Raw genomic sequence first — 26,459 nt, forward strand, 5'->3', positions numbered from 1 at the left:
TTAGATTCCATATATATGTGTTAGCATATGGTATTTGTTTTTCTCTTTCTGACTTACTTCACTCTGTATAACAGACTCTAGGTCCATCCACCTCACTACAAATAACTCAATTTTGTTACTTTTTATGGCAAAATAATATTCCGTTGTATATATGTGCCACATCTTCTTTATCCATTCCATCTGTCGATGGACACTTAGGTTGCTTCCATGTCCTGGCTATTGTAAATAGTGCTTCAGTGAACATTGTGGTACATGACTCTTTTCGAATTATGGGTTTCTCAGGGTATATGCCCAATAGTGAGATTGCTGGGTTGTATGGTAGTTCTATTTTTAGTTTTTAAAGCAACTTCCATACTGTTCTCCATAGTGGCTGTATCAATTTACATTCCCACCAACAGTGCAAGAGTGTTCTCTTTTCTCCACACCCTCTCCAGCATTTATTGTTTGTAGATTTTTTGATGATGGCCGGTATAAAGTGATACCTCAGAGTAGTTTTGATTTGCATTTCTCTAATGATTAGTGATGTTGAGCATCCTTTCATGTGTTTGTTGGCAATCTGTATATCTTCTTTAGAGAAATGTCTATTTAGGTCTTCTGCCCATTTTTGGATTGGGTTGTTTGTTTTTGTGATATTGAGCTGCATGTGCTGTTTGTATATTTTGGAGATTAATCCTTTGTCAGTTGCTTCATTTGCAAATATTTTCTCCCATTCTGAGGGTTGTCTTTTCGTCTTGTTTATGGTTTCCTTTGCTGTGCAAAAGCTTTGAAGTTTCATTAGGTCCCATTTGTTTATTTTTGGCTTTTTTTCCCATTTCTCTCAGAGGTGGGTCAAAAAGGATCTTGCTGTGATTTATGTCATAGAGTGTCCTGCCTATGTTTTCCTCTAAGAGTTTTATAGTGTCTGGCCTTATATTTAGGTCTTTAATCCATTTTGAGTTTATTTTTCTGTATGGTGTTAGGAAGTGTTCTAATTTCATTCTTCCACATGTAGCTGTTCAGTTTTCCCAGCACCGCTTATTGAAGAGGCTGTCTTTTCTCCATTGCATATTCTTGCCTCCTTTATCAAAGATAAAGGTGACCATATGTGCGTGGGTTTCTCTCTGAGCTTTGTATCCTGTTCCATCGATTGATTTTCCTGGTTTTGTGCCAGTATCATACTGTCTTGATTACTGTAGCTTAGTGGTATAGTCTGAAATCAGGGAGCCTGATTCCTCCAGCTCCATTTTTCTTTCTCAAGATTGCTTTGGCTATTCGGGGTCTTCTGTGTTTCCATAGAAATTGTGAAATTTTTTGTCCTACTTCTGTGAAAAGTGTCATTGGTAATTTGATAGGGATTGCACTGAAACTGTAGATTGCTTTGGGTGGTATAGTCATTTTCACAATGTTGATTCTTCTAATCCAAGGACATGGTACATCTCTCCATCTGTTTGTATCATCTTTAATTTCTTTCATCAGTGTCTTATAGTTTTCTGCATACAGGCACACAGGTTTTTTGTCTCCTTAGGTAGGTTTACTCCTAGGTATTTTATTCTTTTTGCTGCAGTGGTAAATGGGAGTGTTTCCCTAATTTCTCTTTCAGACTTTTCATCATTAGTGTATAGGAATGCAAGAGATTCCTGTACATTAATTTTGTGTCCTGCTACTCTACCAAATTTATTCAGTAGCTCTAGTAGTTTTCTGGTATCATCTTTAGGATTCTCTATGTATAGTATCATGTCATCTGCAAACAGTGACAGCTTTACTTCTTCTTTTCCGATTTGGATTCCTTTTATTTCTTTTTCTTCTCTAATTGCTGTGGTAAAACTTCCAAAACTATGTTGAATAATAGTGGTGAGAGTGGGCAACCTTGTCTTGTTCCTGATCTTAGAGGAAATGGTTTCAGTTTTTCACGCTTGAGAACGATGTTGGCTGTGGGCTTGTCATATATGGCCTTTATTATGTTGAGGTAGGTTCCCTCTATGCCTACTTTCTGGAGCATTTTTATCATAAATGGGTGTTGAATTTTGTCGAAATGTTTTTCTGCATCTATTGAGATTATCATATGGTTTTTCTCCTTCAGTTTGTTAATATGGAGTATCACGTTGATTGAATTGCATATATTGGAGAATCCTTGCATTCCTGGGAAAAACCCCACTTGATCATGGTGTATGATCCTTCTAATGTGCTGTTGGATTCTGTTTGCTAGTATTTTGTTGAGGATTTTTGCATCTGTGTTCATCAGTGATACTGGCCTGTAGTTTTCTTTCTTTGTGACATCTTTGTGTGGTTTTGGTATCAGGGTGATGGTGGCCTCGTAGAATGAGTTTGGGAGTGTTCCTCCCCCCTATTATATTTGGAAGAGTTTGAGAAGGATAGGTGTTAGCTCTTCTCTAAATGTTTGATAGAATTTGCTTGTGAAGCCATCTGGTCCTGGGCTTTTGTTTGTTGGAAGATTTTTAATCACAGTTTCAATTTCAGTGCTTGTGATTTGTCTGTTCATATTTTCTATTTCTTCCTGGTTCAGTCCCAGAAAGTTGTACTTTTCTAAGAATTTGTCCATTTCATCCAGGTTGTCCATTTTATTGGTATATAGTTGCTTGTAGTAATGTCTCATGATCCTTTGTATTTCTGCAGTGTTAGTTGTTACTTCTCCTTTTTCATTTATAATTCTATTGATTTGAGTCTTCTCCCTTTTTTTCTTGATGAGTCTGGCTAGTGGTTTATCTATTTTGTTTACCTTCTCAAAGAACCAGCTTTTAGTTTTATTGATCTTTGCTATCTATCATTTCCTTTATTCATTTTTCCTTTATTTCTGATCTGATCTTTATGATTTCTTTCCTTCTGCTAACTTTGGGGTTTTTTGGTTTTTCTGTCTCCAGTTGCTTTACGTGTAAGGTTAGGTTGTTTATTTGAGATTTTTCTTGTTTCTTGAGGTAAGATTGTATTGCTATAAACTTCCCTCTTAGAACTGCTTTTGCTGCATCCCATAGGTTTTGCGTCATCGTGTTTTCATTGTCATTTTTTTCTAGGTACTTTTTGATTTCCTCTTTGATTTCTTCAGTGATCTCTTGGTTATTTAGTAGTGTATTATTTAACCTCCATGTGTTTGTATTTTTCACAGCTTTTTTCCTGTAATTGATATCTGGTCTCATAGCATTGTGGTCAGAAAAGGTACTTGATATGATTTCAATATTCTTAAATTTACCAAGGCTTGATTTGTGACCCGAGATATGCTCTATCCTGGAGAATGTTCCATGAGCACTTGATAAGAAAGTGTATTCTGTTGTTTATGGATGGAATGTCCTATAAATATCAATTAAGTCCATGTTGTTTAATGTGTCATTTAAAGCTTGTGTTTCCTTATTTATTTTCATTTTGGATGATCTGTCCATTGGTGAAAGTGGGGTGTTAAAGTCCCCTACTATGATTGTGTTACTGTTGAATTCCCCTTTTATGGCTGTTAGCATTTGCCTTATGTATTGAGGTGATCCTATGCTGGGTGCATAAATATTTACAATAGTTACATCTTCTTCTTGGATTGATCCCTTGATCATTAGGTAGTGGCCTTCTTTGTCTCTTGTAATAGTCTTTATTTTAAAGTCTGTTTTGTCTGATATGAGAATTGCTACTCCAGCTTTCTTTTGATTTCCATTTGCATGGAATATCTTTTTCTATCCCTTCGCTTTTAGTCTGTATGTGTCCCTGGTCTGAAGTGGGCCTCTTGTAGACAGCATATATACGGGTCTTGTTTTTGTATCCATTCAGCCAGTCTATGTCTTTTGGTTGGAGCATTTAATCCATTTACATTTAAGGTAGGTATTGATATGTATGTTCCTATTACCGTTTTCTTAATTGTTTTGGGTTTGTTATGGTAGGTCTTTTCCTTCTCTTGTGTTTCCTGCCTAGAGAAGTTCCTTTAGCATTTGCTGTAAAACCGATTTGGTGGTGCTGAATTCTCTTAACTTTTGCTTGTCTGTAAAGGTTTTAATTTCTCCATCAAATCTGAATGAGATCCTTGCTGGGTAGAGTAATCTTGGTTGTAGATTTTTCCCTTTCATCACTTTAAATATGTCCTGCCACTCCCTTCTGGCTTGCAGAGTTTCTGCTGAAAGATCAGCCGTTAACCTTATGGGGATTCCCTTGTATATTATTTGTTGTTTTTCCCTTGCTGTTCTTAATGATTTTTCTTTCTTTGTATTTAATTTTTGATAGTTTGATTAATATGTGTCTCAGCGTGTTTCTCTTTGGGTTTATCCTATATGGGACTCTCTGCGCTTCCTGGACTTGATTGACTCTTTCCTTTCCCATGTCAAGAGTGACTATAATCTCTTCAAATATTTTCACAGTCCCTTTTTTTTTCTCTTCTTCTTCTGGGACCCCTATAATTAGAATGTTCCTGCATTTAATGTTGTCCTAGAGGTCTCTGAGACTGTCCTCAGTTCTTTTCATTCTTTTTTCTTTACTCTGCTCTGCAGTAGTTATTTCCACCATTTTATCTTCCAGCTCACATATCCGTTCTTCTGCCTCAGTTATTCCACTATTGATTCCTTCTAGAGTATTTTTAAGTTCATTTATTGTGTATGCATCACTGTTTGTTTACTCTTTAGTTCTTCTAGATCCTTGTTAAATGTTTCTTGTATTTTGTTCATTCTGTTTCTGAGATTTTGGATCATCTTTACTATCATTACTCTGAATTCTTTTTCAGGTAGGTTGCCTATTTCATCTTCATTTGTTTGGTCATGTAGGTTTTTACCTTGCTCCTTCGTCTGTAACATATACTTTTTTGTTGTTTCATTTTTTTTTTTTTTTTTTGATGGGTGGGGTTGTATTCCTGCCTTACTGGTTGTTTGGCCTTAGGTGTCCAGCGCTGGAGTTTGCAGGCAGTTAGATAGAGCTGGGTCTAGGTGCTGAGATTAGGACCTCTGGGAGGCCTCGGTCTGATTAATATTCCCTGGGGTCTGAGGTTCTCTGTTAGTCCAGCGGTTTGGACTCGGAGCTCCCAGCACAGGAGCTGGAACCAAGATCCCACAAATCGGTTGCTGGGGGTTCCTCCCATCCCCTTAGGTGTCCGTGGTCCCCCACTGGTGCCTGGTAGGTGCTCTAGTTGTGTGGAGACACGCATTCTACATCCTGCTAGTCCGCCAACTTGACTCCGCCCTTTGTAACAACTTTAAATGGAGTATAATCTAATGCATACAGATCAGGAAGCTGTCTTAGAGAACAGCATTCTCTGGCCCATTTCAGTTCCTCCTAGATCAACAAGCAGGGTGACGGCTCCGGCCCAGACCAAAGAAATCTACCACCTCGCTGAAGGTGGGGGCTCAGGTCCGGGCGACCGTGAGAGGAGAGGCCAGACCTGTCCAAGGCAACCCCTCTGAAAGCCTGAGCCAAACCTGTCCTTTAATGGGCTCCGTACATCCCAGAGCCCTCCCTTAACATAGGCCTCACCAAGCACACCGAAATGGGCAATTTTTATTAACTATTATTCAGATGTGAATTGTCCAGTAAGTACATCACCTAAATAAAACTTTGATATCTGACACTTCTCCCATTATCATCAAGAACAAATATCTGTGAAGCATTGAGTACATTCAGAGTCTGATGCTTCCTTAAGACATAAGATATAAATCATGTCCTTAGGAAACAACTGAGTTGGATGTGAACAGAGAAAATGAGGTTAAAAATGAGAATAGCTCATTGTCAGATCATAGCACCCTCAGCTGTAACACAGAATTTCAGAGGGCTTTGGAGGGAAGCTTTCTGGAGGCAGCCTCACCCGAGAAACTAGAAGGTAGTATTTCAAGGAATGACGTGAGCAAAGGTCTTTGTAGCGTTCTACTTCAAAGGCCCATGTAAGTGATTTTAGTTCAAGTTGAGCCTATGGAATGAGAGTCTTCAGTTTTTGTCCTATAGATGGACGCATGGAAGTATTAAAAGCTTTGAGCAATGAGATGACTTGTATGTGCAAAGTAGTGTTCCAGGAAGGGAAATTTGGACTTAAGTGTCATAGACGGACTGAGGCAAGAAAACAATTAGCCATGAGATGCCAGGGCTTTCAAAGAAAGTGAGGATTTAGATGGTGAAACATAAGATATAATGTGGGGTCAGGAAGAGTGAAGAAGGAATGGGAGCATGTTAATGGAACATATTAGTTTCTTATTGCTGCTGCCAAAAACTACTGGAAATTTAGTGGCTTAAAACAACACAAATGTATTATCTTATAGTTTTGGAGGTCAGAGTCCAAAATAGTTGTCACTGGGCTGACACAAAGGGTCGGCAGGGCTGTCTTTCTATGTGGAATCTCTAGAGAAGAATCTATTTTCTTGCCTTTTCCTGCTTCCACGGGCTGCCCACATCACTTAGCTTGTGGCCCCTTTCTATCTTCATAACCTGCAGCCGTGGGACTTCCCTGGCAGCCCCGTGGTTAAGACTCCACGCTTCGAATGCAGGGGGTGTAGGTTCAGTTCGATCCCTGGTCGGGGAACTATGATCCCACATGCCTCAAGGTCAAAAAAACAAAAAAAAACATAAAACAGAAGCAATATTGTAACAAATTCAATAAAGACTCTAAAAATGGTCAACATCAAAATAACAAAAAAGATCTTATAAAAAAAAAACAAAAAACCCTGCAGCTGCATCTTAAAATCTGTCTGACTCTCCTGCCTCCCACTTTCCATCATAAGGATTCTTGTGATTGCATTGGGCCCACTCAGATGATTGAGGATAATCTCCCTGTCTCCACATCCTTAACTTAATCACATCTGCAAAGTCCCTTTTGTCATTAAGGCAGCATAGTCATAGGTTCCAGGGATTGGGATGAGGACGTCTTTGGAGGCCATTCTTTTGCCTATACCACAAGGAATATGACCATAATTTGCTGATTGCCTAGGATTTGGAAGAGAGGTGGAAAAGCCTGGATTGGTCATGTCAACCCTCTCAGTTTCATTTTACCTGTAAAACAGGGGTGGGCAAGAGGATGGGGGTGGGATTCCCTTCCAAGCCTAACACTCTGACTAGAATGTCAGCTCCATGAGTATAGGGATTTGTGTCTGTCTTGTTCACTATTGAGTCATCTTCATTGTCTAGAAAGTGACTGGTATATTAAAGGTACGTATTAATTATTTGCTGAGTAAAATATTTGTTGCTGAATGAATGACCGAGTCAAGAGAAAGTTTGAAAAGAGCACTGGGAAGAATTCTCCACTGGCTCCTGTCTACGTTAAGTTCTTGTTTTCCTGGTGAAGTAAGGTTTTCAGCTTAGGTTACAGATGGTCTAGAATCCTGTCATTATAATAGACATTCTGCAGGTGGGACAGAGGGATAGCTAAGATTTGTAGAGTTTGTTCCTTTTCTCCCTGGCTTTTAGCCTCCATGCTGAGCATCCCCTGGAACTAGGAACAGGGAAATGTATAGTAGGGATTGATGTATGGCCTCAGTAAGGGTCGGGGCAGCTGCTGACTGAAGAAGAAATTGCTCGCTGTGGCAGTGATCACTTGTCCCTGAAGCGACCAGCTGTCACGTTCCTCACTGATCACCCAGCGAGAGTCAAGTCTTGCCCTTTGCATTCCTAAAAGAACACTTGACCCTGTGAGGACATAATATTCATTTATGCTCTCAAAAGTTCCAGTGAAATAGAAAACAGAGAAGTTTCTTTGTGCTTTAAAAAAAAAAAAAAAGCATAAAGTATTGGTGTTTGAGAGTACTGCAGGTAGATAGCAGGTAGGCAGAAGTGATTGGGCTTCTGATATGGAAGCTAAAATTTGTAGGGGCTTTGCCTCTCAGATATGAGGTCTGACAAATTCTTGCCATAAAAGCTGTCTTTGAAAACTGACATTTAAAAACCTTGTCTTGAAGAAAATTAATTTGTTTAAGGGAGCAGTAGATGGTAGAAGGAGGAAAGACTTTTTCTCAACACAAGGAGGCCAGGGGGTGCAGGTTTTGCTAGGCTCCTTGAAATTTGGAGAATCAAAGTCTTTTTGTCTTTTACTGTCTTATGTTACCTTGGACAAACACTATACCATTTCTCTGATTTTTATCTGTTGTTTTTATCAGTGGTATTTTTAAAATGTTATCCAGCTAAGTATTGAGGCACATGTGAGTACCATATTTATTTTCCTGATCTAATAGTCCCTTGAAAGAACTTGCCTGGTTTTTAAAAAAATAATTAATTATATTTAAATAATCATCCCTTAAACAAATTAACCTCTAATGTCTAAATCTATAAAATTACTAGCGAGAGAAATAATTGGTCACCGAAAAGGGTGAAAAATTCTTCACTGGAAGTCTTCATTCCATGAAGTTGCCTAATGATTAATATCTTGCTCTAATGTTAGGGGGACAAAATTAAATATAGTAAAGAGCTGGTGTTCAGGGGGTACAAAGTAGGGTGTAAAGCCTGTGAACAAGACTTCTGATCAGTTTGCCAGACTGAACAGGTGCAGAACACCACCCACCTCCCCATTCTGCCAACAAGTAGAGAATAAAGTTTCACCAAAAGCGATTTTAAAAATTACAGATGAGCTCAAGAAAGGGAAATCCCCAGGTATCAGAAACAAAGAGGGGAACCCAAGGTAAGCAGTGTGAATGACCGAAGTCCAGATGGGCTTCGGAGATGTGAGATTCAGGATGGTAGGGTGAATGCCTGCGGGTAACATCTGCAGGCAGGGGTGATGCATCCCCTCCACAGGCACGGGTGAGGGCAGGGAGGGGAAACTAAACTCCCAGGGGAAGCCTAGGTCTGTAAAGTTTCCATCCGTGGAACCAGGCCTGGAAAACTTTTCAGCAACGAGGAAAGCTTGCCTCTGCCTGCAGCTACGAGACAAAGAAGAGACACCAGTGAGTCATGAGAGTAGGGCTTGTGCCCCACAGGGTATGGAGTTCAAGTTCATGCCACCAGTGCAGTGCCAGACAAGCAGCAAGTCGCTATGCCTGACACTTCATGACTCAGGGGACTAAGGCTCCCATGGAAAACAGTCCCTGCTATGGGTGAACTTACACTCAAAACTCAGTATGTTCTAAGAGATGAAGGACAGCTGGCACTAGTATTTAAAGGAAAAAAAGAGGAAGAGGGGAAGGAGGAGGAAGAGGCGGGTCTGAGAAAAGAATCAAATAGAAATTCTCGAAATGGAGAACGGTTATTGAACTACGTGAGCAGTGTTGTATTGGTTGAAAATCGTCTTGCTTGTAGTACATTGACTCACACGGCTCCAGGTACCAACAGCACATCAATACATGCTTCTTTTAATACTGTATAATTATCTGAGAAGGTTTGCATAACAGTCTCTTTATCTGCTTTAATCTCTTCTTCCTTAAAATGAAGATTTAAAAATTTAACTCTTTTATCAAACCATGTATTAAAGACAAATAAAAACTCAAATGTCATCATTTCTGAGAAACCTTCTCTTTTATGCATATTTGGTCTCCCTTCTGTGCTCTTAACAATCTGTGGGCGCCTGTATCATCAAAGTGATCATATGTGTGCTGTAAATATATGTTTATGTATCACCCATTCTTGATTCTTGAGCTCCTTCTGGGTAGTCTTTCTCCCAGTTTTTATCACTCCTTGGTGCACAGTGGTCACCACAATATTTGTTGAGTAAATGAATGAATGCTTAAAATGAAATCACCAAGTTATACTGGTAGCACTATGTATTAGACCCCAGTGACCCTCAAGAGGCTCCCATCAATTATATTCAAGTGAATGTGCCTGGCTGCAGTCCAGACGTTTTGACCTCAGACAAAAGCTTTTGTAGGCATTTTGTCATTGAGATTGGAGCATCGAGAAATCTGTTAGCCAAGAGCTAAAGAGTGTAAAATAGGTACAGGATAATTGGATGATTCTGCTTTTTAAAATCAACATCTCTTTACTCTGTCGTAGGGTGGGGAGGAAACGTGTTGAGAACAGAAAACTACATCAGACAAGAATGTATTTCTCTGTCCTTGCTCTGCTATCTTGGAAGGCCATTTTTTAGATCCATTTCTTAAAGCTATGGGCTAGAGTGAGCTGAGAAAAAACGATGGACCATTCACACAAAACTCAGGACTTTAAAGTATAACCATTTAGAGGATAATAGCTTTTTACACTGATATTATATTGTAGAAGGAGGAAACAAGTAGAATTTATAAGTAGTAAAGAGGAAGCAAAAGTAAGTTGAAGGTCTTTAAAAGACTAATAAAGTAATAACACAAACTTCAAGTTGGAACTAAATGGGTAAGTAAAATATACTTTTAAGTAGGAAGATGAGAAGGTTCTTAAAAGTCTTGCTAAATGTGTTGTGGAAACTTAAGACATATTCCCAGAGTTTAGCTCAGTCTTCTTAAGATATAGTTTATCTTTCAAACACCTTCTGATTTGAAATAAGGCTCAGTCTGTTTTTCAATAAAACTTCTTTCCACCAAAGTAAGTCTATTGAAGGTAAGATAATTTTCAAGTTCAGAAATTCCAAAAGAAGTTGGACAACATCCCTACATTAAGAATTATTTTTACCCTAATTGGTCCTCCTGCATTTTCAATTCTGTAACTGGCCGTTGGTCCTATTTCATTTTTAGTAAAAGATCATTTAGCCCATTTGAAATATTATATTTAAAACCAATATAAAATGTTAGTTTAATCATATATTCTGTTTGAAATGTGATATAAATTTAATGTTTATTTTTTATTCAAAAGCCATGAAAAATATTCACATAAAAAGTGATTGCCAATAATTTCTTTCACAGGGCAGCATGAAATCCCAGAATGAAATATAGTTTGGGACCCAAGAAGTTAGAAACATTTGAACTCTTATTAGGAAAAAAGAATGTACAGAATGATACAGGACTAGTTCAGATGCTAGGGGTTGGTTTTGATTTTGTAGCTTATCGTTATTGTAAAGCACATGTAGAAATTATTCTGTAAACACGCTTTGGTGAATTTATACCAATAATTTCAGTCAGCGAAATTACCAATGTTCTCTTCTTACACCAGGTTGTTGGTGTAGCCCAGGCCATCAACAAGAAATCGGGAAATGGTGGGACATTCACCGAAAAAGATGAAAAGGTACCAAAACTTGGGTCTGGTATGATCTCAATTTAGGAAGATGCTTTCTCTTTAGAGTTGTATAGACCTCTGGTATTAGTGATTGCTGAAATTGTTGACCACAAAAACATTATGGTTTAAAATGATCCGAAATGTTCAAAAGTGTCTCTTGCCTCTGACTAAATCAGTGCTGACCTGAGTTGTGGAGTAGTTGTGGTCTTCAGTCAACAGAACCCCATCCCCACTGCCTCCTCACCATGCCACCAGGCCTCCCCCGGGGCTGTGTGCATGTTGCGGCCATCCGGAGGGTGATACGATGTTCTAACTCTCTCATTTACCTTTCATCACTGCTATAAAGAAATTCAACCTTACGTAAAATCCCTAAAGCACTGCTCCAAGTTCAGTGCTCCAGGTCAGCTTAAAATTAGAATTGCCTCCTGGCGAAGCAAATGCAGAATGTTTTATAAGCTTTGCACGCAGACGGTGGGGTGCCAAGGTGTGAATTCAGGCTAAATGATGTGAATTTAGCTTCAGAAAGAGTGCCGTCAGCATTATTTTATTACCCTTCTCGTCCAACTCTGAAGGAACACATTCCTCACACCACATCAACATGCTTTCCTTTTAAGGACAGAAGCCCTTAAACCTGTTTATAACTTCATTCTGTCAGTAGGTCTTGTTATTTCTCTCCTTGAATATGCAATTATATGTATATCATGGAGCCCACTGAGTTCTTCCTATTCAAGCCCATTGCTATTTCTGTCACTCCCCTGAAAATTAGTAGGAGCTTTTGGAAGACATTCCAACAAGACAGAGTTATTTTTGTCTCATGTTGTAGGCTGTGTTGGCACTAGTGTTGGTCCCTGTGTCTTAATTGCTTCAGAACATAGCAAGTACCTTTTTAAATCAGTGTAATAGACATCTAGTCTCCTATTCCGTTAATGACACCTGAGGATATTTGGTGGGGAACATGGTTCTAGATTGGCTATTTATTCCACTATTTGTTTATAGTCCATTAATGTAAACCCCTCTTGAAAGATTTGAATTCTTAGGCTGTATCATCTCTTGGCAAAATAAATTCATGATTGTGAATAAAGTATGCCATGTAAGGATTTCCTTTCATCAATAATTAGTATAATTGTGAGCACATCACCTTCGTATAGTATAATGAGGGTGATAGATCATCTTTAAAATGATATATTTAATACTAAATTTGCAATTTAGTATGGGACTAATATTGGCAATATTATTGCCAGTATTCTCCTAACAAGATTGTGAGCTTTCAGTTTGCCCCAGTAATAAGTTACAGGCTATTTTTATGGTCTTAGCTGAAACCCAAGTCTTAATATCATTTAGAGACTACACCAAATTTTGCATAGATTGAATTTCAGTTTCACATGGTGTAAAGAGATCTGTGTCTCCTCTCTTTCTCTTTGCTAATTTCCAACTACTGTATGACTTTAGGAGACTGTGTTAACAGTTGTCATCTACTGGTTGTACCATTTAGCTAACAGTTGCTTTGCATCGGTTCCTAATTTTATGCGGAATAAACATTTGCGTTTCCAGATATTTATTTGAACTGTAAATATTTTTGAATGTTGTTTGTGTTTCAAGCAATATAACAAGACAGGTTATTGACAGTTCTTATTTGGCTGTTGTCTTGCCTGTTTTCTAGGACTTTGCTGCTTACTTGGCATTTTGTGGAATTGTTCTTCATAATGCTCAACTCTATGAGACTTCACTGCTGGAGAACAAGAGAAATCAGGCAAGTCTGATTATTAAAGAGAGAGTATAGAAATTCTTTTTTAAAAAATGGTTAAATTGTTATCCAAGTTTTATATATATATATATAATATATATATAATATGTGTATTATATATTATATATATATATTTATATATATCATTAGAAATCCATACCGTGCAGATTCAATTTCTAAATATTTTAACTGTTTCTTCTAATAGTTATTTTTTCCATTTTGTATTTTCCATGAGCTGTGGCTTTATCACTGTTAACAGATGAAGATTTATTTAACTTATACCACCCTTTACTTTGCCGTTATGGTACCAGTATTTTTATGTCACTGTTTAAAGTTATTGGATGAGTTGTGCATGTAATATTAAGAGTTTTAGTTCTTATTCTATCAATTAGAGACATCATCTCTTTTTTTTTTCAGAATATGCTTCTGTATTTTATTATTCATATTAAAACAAAAGATACAAAATGTGAACATTATTGTAGAGAACTTCTAGAAGCATGGGAATAAGCTCAGGAAACACTGTAGAACACTGTTAGACATCATTTCTTATTTCATGCTTTATAAAATGATGATCTTAGCATCCCTCATCTCTCCTTCCCAATTACTACTCCTTACCTCTGCTTTTCCTATCTGGACTTTTTCATTTATATTGCCCACATTGATAACATATTTACAGATGGTCCTCAACTTACACTGGTTAAACTTACAATTTTCCGACTTTACGATGGTGTGAAAGCTATACACATTCAGTAGAAACCGTACTTCGAATTTTTAATATTGATCTTTTCCTGGGATGGTGATATATGTCATGGCACTCTCTCATGATGCTGGGCAGTGGCAGTAGCCACAGCTCCCAGCAGCCACACCATCACGGGGGTAAACAACCAATACACTTAAAACCATTCTGTCCCCACACAGCCATTCTGGTTTTCACTTTCAGTACAGTATTCAATAAATTACATGAGATATTCAACACTTTATTATAAAATAGGCTTTGTGTTAGATGATTTTGCCCAACTGTAGGCTAACGTAAGTGTTCTGAGTATGTTTAGGGTAGGCTGGGCTAAGCTGTGATGTTCAGTAGGTTGGGTGTATTAAACAGATTTTCAAATTTAAATATTTTCAACTTAACAATGGATTTATCAAGATGTAACCCCATCATAAATCCAGGAAGATCTGGTATTGTGCTACAACCATGTTTGACTTTTCTAAAGCTTTGTCTAGGTTAATTCTAAAGTTGCAGTTTAAAATAAATTGTTTATAAGTACCATGATGTAAATGTTGTTCTTACTAATTATGTAAATGTTGTTGTTCATATTACCTTTGTTATATAACTTAGTTTTTCTTGTTGTTTCTGAAACCTCTTCTTTTTTCCTTGAACTGTTTGCTCTAGTGTAGCCTCATGTTGTTGGTCCCCCTCCCCCTGCAAACTCTCCATTATTTAGGCATTCTCTTGAGTTCTTTTTCATGGAGAATCCTCAAATTGAGGTTCTCTTTCTTCTTTCAAGCAAAACTATTTTTCCCCATGCCTGCTGCAGAGGGGTCATCATAGAACTTTCCTTCAATGCTTTCTTAGAAAGACTCCACTGGTTATCCACTGGATCCCAGAACTTTTTTTCTCAGTTTACTCCCTTGTTCTAGTGTAGAACATTCTCAGTTAACTGCTTGAGAACCTGTATTGGTGAGGTAAGCTCTCTGAGTCCTTGCATGTATGAAAATATCTATTGTACCATCCTACCAATTTGGCTGGGTATAGAATTCTGCATTGAAAAATTAGTTTCTCAGAATTTAAAGGTAGTACTGTCTTCTATTAGCATTCATATTGTTCTGATTCTTAGTGCTTTTTTTTTTCTATAAGCTTTTTGGATTATTTATTTATTGTTGTTTTGTAACTGAATTTCACCGTATGATTCTTTTTTTCATTCATCATGCTGGTACCTGGTCATTCCTTTCAGTCTGAAGACTCAAGCCCTTGGGTTTTATGTAATTCTTTTTCATTATCTCTTTTTTTTTTTTTTTTTTTTTTTTTTTTGCGGTACGCAGGCCTGTCACTGTTGTGGCCTCTCCCGTTGCGGAGCGCAGGCCCATGGCTCACGGGCCCAGCCGCTCTGCGGCATGTGGTATCTTCCCGGACTGGGGCACGAACCTGTGTCCCCTGCATCGGCAGGCGGACTCTCAACCACTGTGCCACCAGGGAAGCCCTTCATCATCTCTTTGATAATTCATCTCCCCCACCCTTTAATTTCTCTGTTTAGAACTTATGTTAGATTGTGGACCTTCTGCCGACTTCAACTTCAGCATATTCCTGACATCTCCCTGCTCCATTTTTGCCACCCATTAATCCAGTCCTCATTTTTACAAACATACTTGTGATTCTTGTCACTTCTCTCCTGCAATCCATCACAGTCCAAACTGCTTGAAAAGAAGATAGGACTTTTGAGGTTCTTTCTTCACTTACCTCTGCAATTTCATCTCCCTAGTTCTCCTCTTTACACTCTATATTCTCATAAAATTTGATCAAAACTTGCAATATGCTACTTTCTCTCAAGTCAGTTCTTTTTGATTGAGATATTTTCCTTCCCCACTTAACCTGAACAATTCCTGCTCATCTTTCAGGCCTCAGCAAGGATAGTATCACCTCCAATAAATTTTCTATAATACCCTTTCTCCCCCGCTCCTTGCACAAATATTTTGTGAGACTAGATGAAATCCTGTGTAAGTAAAGAAAAGAGAAATTATCAGGAAAAACACAAAAGGAACTCTTAAAACTTTGTTTATTTTGGACAATATTTGCTGTGCTCTGTGAAAATGTTGGCAATGTTGATAAATGTTGATCTCAGAAGTTTGGATCACCAAAAACAACAGTATATTTTATGTATCAGACACTGTTCAAAATGCTTTATAAATGTTAACTTATTTAGTCCTCACAACAGCTCCATGATTTTGGTACTATTATTATCCCCATTTTCAAGAAACTTGCCCTAGATCACAAAGCTAGCAGGAGGGGAAGCCGGGATTAAAAACGGTTGGCTTTGGCTTCAGAGTCTGTGATCGTAACCAGTGTACTAATTGTCCTAACAACCAACAGGGAAATTTTGTTAGTAAGCAGAGACTTATGTATTTAACACTTGAATGGGAACTTGGTTGTAACTTGTTAGATTATATGTAAACAACTTACAGCCCATATAAATCATTGTATTGCTTTAATAATTACAGTTACTAATAGTAAGCTCTTAATTGTTTTGTCTAGGTGCTGCTTGACCTTGCTAGCCTAATTTTTGAAGAACAACAATCATTAGAAGTAATTCTAAAGAAAATAGCTGCCACTATTATCTCTTTCATGCAGGTGCAGAAATGCACCATTTTCATAGTGGATGAAGATTGCTCCGTGAGTACAGAGTATGACTTTTTTATTTTTAGAAAGACAAAAATTTATATTCCTTAAAACACTGCTTTAAACCTCAGGCTGGCCTCAGAACTCTCTCTCAAACCCAACTGAATATGGTTGTTTATGTAAAGCCAATCCAAGTATGAGCTGTTCTGGTTGAAAAGGGGTAGAGGTGAGGTTGGAGGATGCCTTCAGTGCACCCTTTCACCTTGTTGACCCTCCACTAAGTATTACAGTTACCATTGGTAATGTCAGTGTGTTGCTTTTGTCAATGGCTACACTACCTTGATGGAGAAATACATTGTCACTACAGTGTGCAGACCTTTTTTGGTTGAGAATAGTTGTGCTCTATTGCTATGAACAGGTAGACCACCTTCTGAATGGGTTGGCTATAAAAATTTCTTTTCACCAGCGATTATGTAGAAACCAAAAGGCATGGCCCAATGGAGGCAGTGCTGCTAAAGGTACCTATTAGTCCCAAATTCTTTTTTTTTTTTTTTTTGTGGTACGCGGGCCTCTCACCGCTGTGGCCTCTCCTGTTGCGGAGCACAGGCTCCAGACGCGCAGGCCCAGCGGCCATGGCCCATGGGCCCAGCCGCTCCGCGGCACGTGGGATCCTCCCAGACCGGGGCACGAACCCGCGTCCCCTGCATCGGCAGGCGGACCCTCAACCACTGCACCACCAGGGAAGCCCAGTCCCAAATTCTTTACCCACCGTGGAAAGCCACTAAACTGTGCTGATTGGTAGATTTCAAGCCATTGATTTGTAATGTAAAGAGACAGGATGTGTGTAAAGATGGAGTGTTCTCATACAGTGCTGGTTACTTCTAGACAGGCCACCTGAGTCTGCTGTTAGCATCAGGGCCTGTAGCCCAAGGCTGTTTTCTTTTATGCAGTTTCTTTTCCTTCTCAACCAATGAACCACTGTTTTTGGCATATTTCTTTTTGATGTAGTTGTTTGCTTCCTTTTTCATTTAGACCCTGAGAACAGGCTCTTCATTGGTGGCTTAGGAAAAAGAATGGGAATTCTCAAGTGTATAAAGTCAATTACAGTCCACATATGATATCTGAATTGATGGTTTTTTGGGAAGTAGAATAATAAAAGATATTTAAAACTTATATTTTTAATTATTTTATTAGATAGTAAGATCGTACTGTGTGATGCAACATTATCTGAATCATCGTGTGTGTGTGTGTGTGTGTGTGTGTGTGTGTGTGTGTGAGAGAGAGAGATTCTCATTAATAGGAAATCAAATAAGAATTCACTATGCTATGAGATAGTATTCTCATGGATATTATTTAATATTTTCAATCAGTTATAAGCTCCTTAATATAGAGATAATTACAAGATTGGAACTATCCTTTTACAGTTCAGGTCAGAACTCTTTAATGCAGTATGTCAGTTTATCATTTTTGCTCTGTGACCTGCTCTTTGGCATTTAATTTTTGAAAGTTATACATAAGGGCACTCCTTTTTTTTAGACAATTTAAATATCACTTTAATTAACATTCAGCTCATCCAGTTAACCCCTATCACGGCAGCAGTTGACTGGTGTCAGTGTTGCTTTAAAATATAGCTCAGCAGTATTGCCCATTAATATTTTTGCTCGCTTTTTAATGACTTAATTTGGTGGGTGTAGCAATTAAGTGACTTGATGTTCATTTATACTGTAATTATTTTTTGATTAAAAATATTTCAACACATGAGCAAAAATCCAAATGTGAACAAGAAAAGAAATGTACTTAGTTCTTCTGTCCCCAAATTAAACTGATACCATTGTTTTATTTGTGTTTCCTTCTAATTTTTTATTCAGTTGTAAATATAGTATGGGTTCAAATGTGTATTTTGCTTTTTAATTTAACTTCAAAAATGCTTCTCTGTGTCGTTAAAATCTTCATAATTTAATGATCTCATAAAATATTACTGAATTAGGTGTCTTTTCAAAAGACCCAACAGTAGCAATCAATGTATGCATAAAAGCTAAAACTTGAGGATTTTGAATAAATATAGAGAAAATCTGAAGCTAATTATTTATTAACAGCTGGCAGAAGAACAAAAGCTCAAATAAGCATTTTTGCAAGTCAGTATCAGAAACAACAGCAGCATGTTCTAAGTAATAGGAGGTAGACTTGAGGATGTTGTGAGCACTTAGGTCAGTTTTGTCTGAAAAAGTGAAAAGAAATTGCGAGGATTGGTGTCTTCAGTCAGTTCCACAGGCTCATGTCTGTATTTAGATAGTTTTCATTATATTCTCAAACTTATTTCTCGGTCTGTGTCGTTGCTCTGTTTTCAGGATTCTTTTTCTAGTGTGTTTCACATGGAGTGTGAGGAATTAGAAAAATCGTCAGATACTTTAACAAGGTAAGAAAACTTAATTATCTGTCTGTCTTTATCACAAGTGTGTAATTCTGGCTACATAGTTATTTCACGACCTATTTAACTTAAGGCATAGAAGCTACACCTGCTTTTTTCCTCCCACAAATAATTTCATTTGTGAAAAGACTTTACTATTTGATGTTATATGTCCAGGGTTTTTTCCACTGCATTTGACATGTTGGAGAATTCTTTCATAGAGTGAATGGTGTCGCAATTAGTATAGGCCTGGGTACAGTGTGTTTTGTGAACTGACTCATTTAAGACCCACAAGTACTATATTTCAATTATATTTTTTCATTGCATATTAGATCCTCACTGGAAATTTGACAGGCTTCTGAACACATTTTTTTCTATGAGTCTATTCTGCTTTGGAATCAGCCATAGGATTTAACTAACACCAGAAGGAAGCCTGTGATCTCAGTCACACCAATACATGTACCCTATGGCTAGAATCAGACCAGATCTCTATTGTGGTTCATTTCTTTTTCATGTTTTCTTTTTTTAATTTTAAAATTAGTATTCATTTTTTGGTGGTTGTTAACTGGTACGCAGGAACAATAGAAAGTATTAACATATCAAGGTTATACTTGTTACTGGCCCAATTGTATATTTGCTTTCTGAAGAATTTTAAAAAGGATTTAGAGTAAATTACCAAGTGTCCTTGTCATATTTCCTTTTGCACCCTTAGCAAAACAGTGGTGGTTTTTGCTTAAGCAATAAAATAGTCTAAGGAATATAAGTCTGCCAGGGTAAAGCGTCAGGAATTCTTGGGCATAATGCTGGTTTTATCACATTATTCCTTATTCATTTGTTTCAAATTATTTCACTCCCTAAAATAATTTGTGTCAATTTATATTACTCCTAATTATTGATATTATAACCGAAAAGCCTCATATGATCATGGAAATAGAACATTATTTTAGCTTTACTATTTGACATTAAATTTCCAGATTTTTTACTCTTCAGTTGACTTATCAGAGAATTATTTCATATAGGTGAATGATGCCACAGTTAGTTCTGTCCTCAGTAACCAAGCTCCTTGGTGGTGATACTTCAAAAATAACCTCTGTGCAAATCTAAACTATAGAACATTCTATAGGATAACTGGCCTGGTCTCTTCAAAAAGTCCATGTCATTGAATAAAATGGAGGCAGGGACTGTTCCCAGACCTAACAGCCAAATGCAGTATGTGAACCTTGATTAGATCCTGGTTAAAAACAAATAGCTATCAAAGACATTTGTTAAGCCAGTTGGAAATCTGAATATGGACTGGATACTAGGTGTTGGTGGGGAATTATGCGTACCTTTTCTTTGGAATTAGGAAGATATTGTGGTTAGTAGGAGAATGTTCTTATTTTTAGGAGATTCAGGCTGGTGTATTTAAGGATGAAGTGTTATGATGTCTGCACCTTAGTTTAAAATGGTCTGCCAGGGTGGGGGTGGGGGTGATAAATTAGAAGGTCAAGGCTAACATATACACACTACTAAATATAAAATAGATAACCAGCAAGGATCTACTGCATAACACAGGGGCCTATACTCAATATTTTGTCATAAACTATAAGGGAAAAGAATCTGAAAAAGGGAAAAGAATCAGTTATACATATATATGTATATGTATAACTGAATCACTGTGCTGTACACCTCAAACTAACATGACATTGTAAATCAACTATACTTCAATTAAAAATTCCCAACAAAAAATAAAATAAAATACGGTTCAGCCAAAAATAAATAAGTAAATATATCTAAATTAACGTATTTAAACACATAAATGTTTGCACACACATATATAGATATAGCAAATGTGGCAAAACATTAAAAATTGTTGAATTTAGGAATAGGATATTCATTTTACTTTCAACTTTCTTATGTATTTCAAAAGTTCATCATAAAAAATTGGAAGAAAATGTTTGTGATAAAAACTTGGAAACAAAGTAAAATGAAAATCACCTCTGTAGATCATATAAAGTGCCTGAGTTTGCAACTGCACGAACAAAATACTTAAGTGCACAGCCTGGTTTTGTTCCGACCCTCCTAATTAAGACTGACCCCATGGATCAGTGTGAGGTCTGCAGAAGCTGTCTTCTGCCCTCTGTACCCTTTCCTTTCTTCTCTTAACTTTTCTCGCATTTCCTGTCCTCTTCCGTGTTCCCCATCAAGATGGAGAAACTGTTGACTACAGTGATTTAGAGTTGTTAGTTTAAGTGATTATATTTAAATCAAAACTCATTTCAAGACTGTTATTTTAACAATATGATTATTTTAACAATATGAAAGACCTTTTCTTCTATTAAAAGAATTTCAGGAATTAGCAAAGGAGCAAGTGTAACTTGGGGGCAGGTGAGGAATGGGTTTGACTCAGAAGGTACACCTAACTTAGGCCTTGACTGGTGACTTGGGCGTGGGATGGGTAGTCAGGGTACATAAACCATGGTATCTGTACCCAGAGATTTTCTGCTACGCTGGAGTTTTTGGTTCACAAAGTTAGAACAGAATAGCTGATCTTTATTTCCCTCTTGGCATTGCTGGTAGTGAACTGAAGTTTATATCCCGTCTCCACATCTATTCTTTTCTAAGCTTCTGTGTGTATATTTTCTGGCATATTTGACATTGTTTTAGTTGAAATTGAATCCTTTTTGAATATGTGATAATATGCACATGTCCTGGAGAGTATGTATGTATCTTTCTTAAATACTGGTATTGGGCTATACTGCCTAGGACAGTTATGAAGTCTTAGGAGGAGCATTAATAGATACTATTTTGATTTTATGATACCATACATTTTTGTTGCTTTTTATAAAGAACATTTTAGAAAGCTTCTAAACCTGTAAATATTTGATTATTTTACTATTTGGCTTGAATAATAAATTGCTATATAGACAAATAAAAAAAGAAATATATACATGTATATTTATGAATTTACATATATACAGAGGACAGTAGGAAAATCAGTATGATAATGCACATTAAATGTATAAAATGATGGGAATTCCCCAGCGGTCCAGTGGTTAGGACTCAGCACTTTCACTGTTGGGGCCTGGGTTTGATCCCTGGTCAGGGAGCTAAGATCCTGCAAGCCGTGCAGCATGGCCAAAAAGAAAAATATTTATATAAAATGATGAATTATCTACATTTACCTTTGAATATTTGTATAGCAGCATATGCCTGTGTAATTTTATTTTATGTATTCACATTTGATTTTTGTTGTGAAGTCAGACAAGTCCTCATTTCTCTGATAGCTGAACAAGCCCGTGACTTGGTATGATAGTGACCTCTACTGGTCAATATGCATTAAAAAAAAACTGAGGTCCTACTATATATATATTTAAGTCTTAGTATTTATTTATTTATTTATTTATTTCATCTTGATCTTTTGTTAGCACTTTTACTTTGTTTCTGATGAATATCGCGTTCCTTCTCTGTAGGAAAAATGGAAGATATCTTTCCACTTTTAAAAATTATACCAAGACAGTCTTAGTATAAAGATCGTTTTATAAAGGATAAATAGGTCAGCGTGGTTACCTTAAAAGAGACTAATTTACATGGATCATTTAAACTGATTCATTAACTGATTTTACAGTAATGAAAATTATTCAACACCAGTGCCTTACATTAGCTAATAGTTAGCCTTTATTATAATGACGCAATAAAAGTCCTCTTAGTGATGTAAATATGGTTTTATTTTAATAAAATTAGATTTCAGGCTTAATTTTGTGAAAATTCCGAATTAAAATGGTGTTTAGTAACTTCAGCTTTTTGAAGGACTAAGTGGTATTGGCTCTTGACCAGCAGATTCTGTATTATGTTTCTAAAATTGCTTATTGATAGAATTTAGGCCTCTCCAATTCTCACTATTAAACACTTTGTCAATCCAAGCACTCTTCCATGAGATGAAGTGCTAGGCAATTTGATGATGCTAGCAGTAAGCAAATCATCCTTTTTAGGCAGTTATGTATCAGTGAGGTACTTTTCCAGCCAACCCACTAACTGCCTTTTATAAATTAAAATAATGTATTGAAGACAGTTTTGAAAGAACTGTTTACACTTAATATTTTGAAATGTTAAGTGTAAAAATAAAAAATATTCAGGGTGAACATTACACATAATTGTTAGAATCATATCATCACTGGGATAAAGCACAGTAAACTGTTGGAGTTTGGGTCACCCAGGAATTCAGAAGGGAAGCTCATTTCCAGATGGTGGGAGGTTTTAGAGTTTCTATGCTTCGATTCAAAGGAAAAAGTGAGTGTGATGGGGTACAGTTTATGTTAGCTCTTAATTTTAAGAAATAGGTATTTTAGTGCTATAATTCCATATCAGTTAACTTCATGTTAATTTTAAATGCACATTTTGTCATAAAATGACAAATACATAGAATTACTCCTTTAAACTCACTTTCTTGGAATACATATACCAGTTAATACTTATTAGTTATAACGATATTGGAAAACAATTATAGTTAAATACAGTAACACCCACTATTTTTTAAATAGTAGAAAGGTTTTTACTACTTTAAAAAATCGTAGATACAGAGTGTAAGAGTATAGACTCTGAAATCAGACTGATTGTATTTAAACTTAAGTTCCACCACTTACTAGCTATAGTGCTTTGTGTGAATTATTTAACCTCTCAAAGCCTCAGTTTCTTCATCTGTAAAATGGAGATACTGATGGCAGGATTGTAGAAAGGACCAAATGAGTTAATGCACATAAAATGCTTCAGAAAATTTCCAGCACATAGTAAGTAGTCAGTAAGTGTTAGTATTTCTGTGTCTCTTTGATGTGTTATTTCTGTCTTTGGTTCACATAACCTGAAGTGATTCCCATTTACATCTAAAAGCACAGAAGTTTCTCAGTGTTTCCAAGCTTCGTGTCCCTGACTGTCTTCCCAAGGATGTACTCACGTACACCTCCCTCGATATCCACTGTGCAAAAAACCTTAGAGGTCTGAGTTAGCCCAGGCCTTCCAAGAAGCAGATGCCAAGACTAGATTAAATGTGTAAGACATTTATTAGGGGAACCCCATGTGAGAGTAAAGGGGGAGGGAACTGGGAGGGGATGAGAGAGCCGTGAGCTCCCCACACAAGTCTGACCCAGAGTGAAAGAGAGGGTAAAGAAGGAAAGAGCATTGTGTGGAAGTGTCTTAGGCAGCCGAGCAGTTCTAAGGAAAGTTTGGCCAGGCTGTTGGGGAGTTCTGTAGCCAAAGCATCCTGGGTCTCCCAAGCCTGGGCTACCTTAGTGCCCCTGCTGTGTGTGCTCCGTCTTTTTCCAGGAGCAGCCCTGGGAAGTGTGTCTGCAGTACAAACACAGTCCTGGGTTTCAGAGCACAGTGACTAGAGACACTGGTCATTTAGGTCTCCTGCAGTTGTAGGTCTGAGAGGCACATTTGCAAGACTACCAGAATATTCCTGTTATTTAAAGGAAGATCCTATCCCTTTGCATTGCACTTTCAAAATCATCCACTACCTGTCCTAACATCTTCAGCCTGAAACCATCACTTTATTCCTAATAATCTGTAGCTGTTTAATGTTTCCCAAATATACCTAGAACTCTTCCATTTCAGCAATGTTTTTATACTGTTTTTCACCCTCCTTTTCATTCTTGACGTCTTTCTATGCATCCTTAAATCTTACCAGCCTTTTGCGCATTTCCCTAATACCCGTCTTCTCCAACCCACTCCACCAAGGAGTTATCTGTCCATCTTCTCCACATGTGGTGCTTTCATTGTTACCAATTGTATTAGTCAGGATTAGGTTTGAGTGTGAATCATAAAAACCCAAAGTAAAAATAGCTTAAATAAGAATGCAATATTATTACTCTCTCCTGTAAAGACCCAGAGGCAGGCAGCTCAGGCTCTGTGTTGCTGCTCTGTTCTACAAAGGCCTCAGGGACCCAGGTACCTGCAGGCTTTCTACTCTGCATCTCTAGGGAGTGGCCCTTCCCTTCCAGGGTCCAGGATGCAGCTCCAGCCTTCATATCCACGTTTCAAATGGTAGGATGGGGGGCAGGGAAAGAAGGGGCAGAGAGCATGCCTCAGCTGCCTTTTAGGTAAGCTTTCTAGAAGCAGTCACATTTCCTGTTGCCTAGAACTTACATCGTCACATGATGATCCCAAGCCACTGGGGTGGCTGATAAATGTAGTCTTTATCCTCAGCGGCCATGTGTCTAGATAAAGAGAAAGGGAGAAGAGTTACTGAGGGACAGCTGGGGGCTTCTGCACTAGACTCTGCTCAAAGAGGACATGCAACTAGACACTGTATTATTATTCATTCTCTGTCACAGTCCTCTACGAGATTACAAGTGCCTTATGACAGCTACTGACCTCTAGAAGTTTGTCTCCCCATGATGCTAAGGGTGCCTCTCATGGACGAAGTGCTCAGTCTTTTGTTATTGAGGGGAGGAAGTAAGAATTTATTAGCACTTTTTACAGAGTAAGAAATAAGATGCTATCACATAACCTTAATAAATCTAATACTAATTTTTCACTAAAGTAACCATCAGGAAAACTTAAAATTTTCAGGGAATTGAAAAAAGAGTTAGGTTTCTATTGATTTAAAAGTAATTTTAATACTCCTGCTTCTCTGTATCAGTGCCTATACATATGAATTTATGACCTCTGGCAAGTTGCTTAACTATTTGGGTTTCATCTGTCTCCCACTGTTGACATAACGATGATGATAAGAACAATAAAAGTCGTCATCATCGTCATCGTTTTAAAAGAGGTTTGGACAAAGATATCCTCTCCAGTGTGTTTCTTTCTCTCTGTAACTACCTTTTCATTTTTCTTATCTTTACTGCAGTTTCTTGTTCTCTTTTCGTGAGACTTTTGCTGTCCATGAAATATTTGTGGTTTTAAAATAGTTTTGTTAACCTACATCCTACACTTATAACCTTTTCTTGGGATTCTACCCAAATAATATGCATGAAATAGAAACCCAGGAATGTCCTAGGTCTGTTGTGTCTGACATTTCGCATGCCTTCCCACATTATCAATCTAGGCTCAGAAAATGTTAAGTCTGAAGTTCATGTATTCCTGTGTTACTATTGTCATTTCCCTTTCATTCTTTATCACTTGTATATAATACTGGACATACGGTCAGTACCTGATTTGACCAAATTACTATTAACCTAAAATGTACAGCAAAGAAAGGAAAGACTCAATTATCTTGGCCAGGAATGAGGCCACGACTTCAGGAATCTTTGTGGAATCACAGTGATTGAGAACATCATTTGAAACCACTGTCCTAGAAGCAGTTTGGCAGGCTGAGTGAGAAGGATGGAAGACGGGAAAAGATTAGCACTTGGAGAACTCAGACCAAGTGGACATTTTTCCTGAGGCACATATTTTATTTTGAAATGTCTCCCACTATTAGACTTTCCTATTTTCTTCAGTTAGTGATCTTACAGTTAATACAGGCACATACTTATAGCTGGAGTAAATTTCTATAACTTGACCCTCTTTGCGGAATTCATCCCCATCACCAAGGAACATAGGAAGTTTCCTGATGAAAAGATGCGTTCTGTTCTGTTTTCCCAACTCCATTACTGGCACTGCACTTATGAACCCTGTGACATCAGGTTAACCTTTTATGATCAACCTATTAAGCAAGAAACTGGGAAAATGTTGTAAGTTCAAAAAATGTTTTTTCAATTTAAAGCAGAAAAAAGAAGAGAGAAGAGCTTAATAAAATTCTTCTAGGCCTGCTCGATTTTTCCCTTGGTCTGAAATGTGTAAAAGATTGTTTTATTGGAATGGATAGACTAAATAAATAACTGAGGAAGTAAAAACAGACACTAGACTTTAGTCATTCTGTAATCTGATGAGACATAGGGAAAATTCATATGGATTTTAAACAGCACAAAAATCAACATGCCCATTAACAGTGGTAATAAGATTACTTAATGACATTTTAAACTTGTTTTAGATAGCTGAAAAATTGTGGG

At 37.4% G+C, this 26,459-nt stretch overlaps 1 protein-coding gene across 1 annotated transcript in view; it reads left to right on the forward strand.

Annotated features, from left to right (window-relative positions):
• Window positions 1-26,459, forward strand: part of PDE5A (phosphodiesterase 5A) — a 139,011-nt gene that overhangs the window by 47,687 nt on the left and 64,865 nt on the right. The window contains 4 exon segments of the mRNA XM_089911296.1: window positions 10,942-11,013; window positions 12,665-12,754; window positions 15,999-16,136; window positions 18,431-18,498. Of these exon segments, the coding sequence (XP_089767422.1) occupies window positions 10,942-11,013; window positions 12,665-12,754; window positions 15,999-16,136; window positions 18,431-18,498 (368 nt within the window).

Source organism: Delphinapterus leucas, chromosome 5 (genome assembly GCF_059928025.1).
Source record: "Delphinapterus leucas isolate spDelLeu-1000000601 "Yukka" chromosome 5, BTC_Dleu_Yukka2, whole genome shotgun sequence".
NCBI lineage: Eukaryota > Metazoa > Chordata > Mammalia > Artiodactyla > Monodontidae > Delphinapterus > Delphinapterus leucas.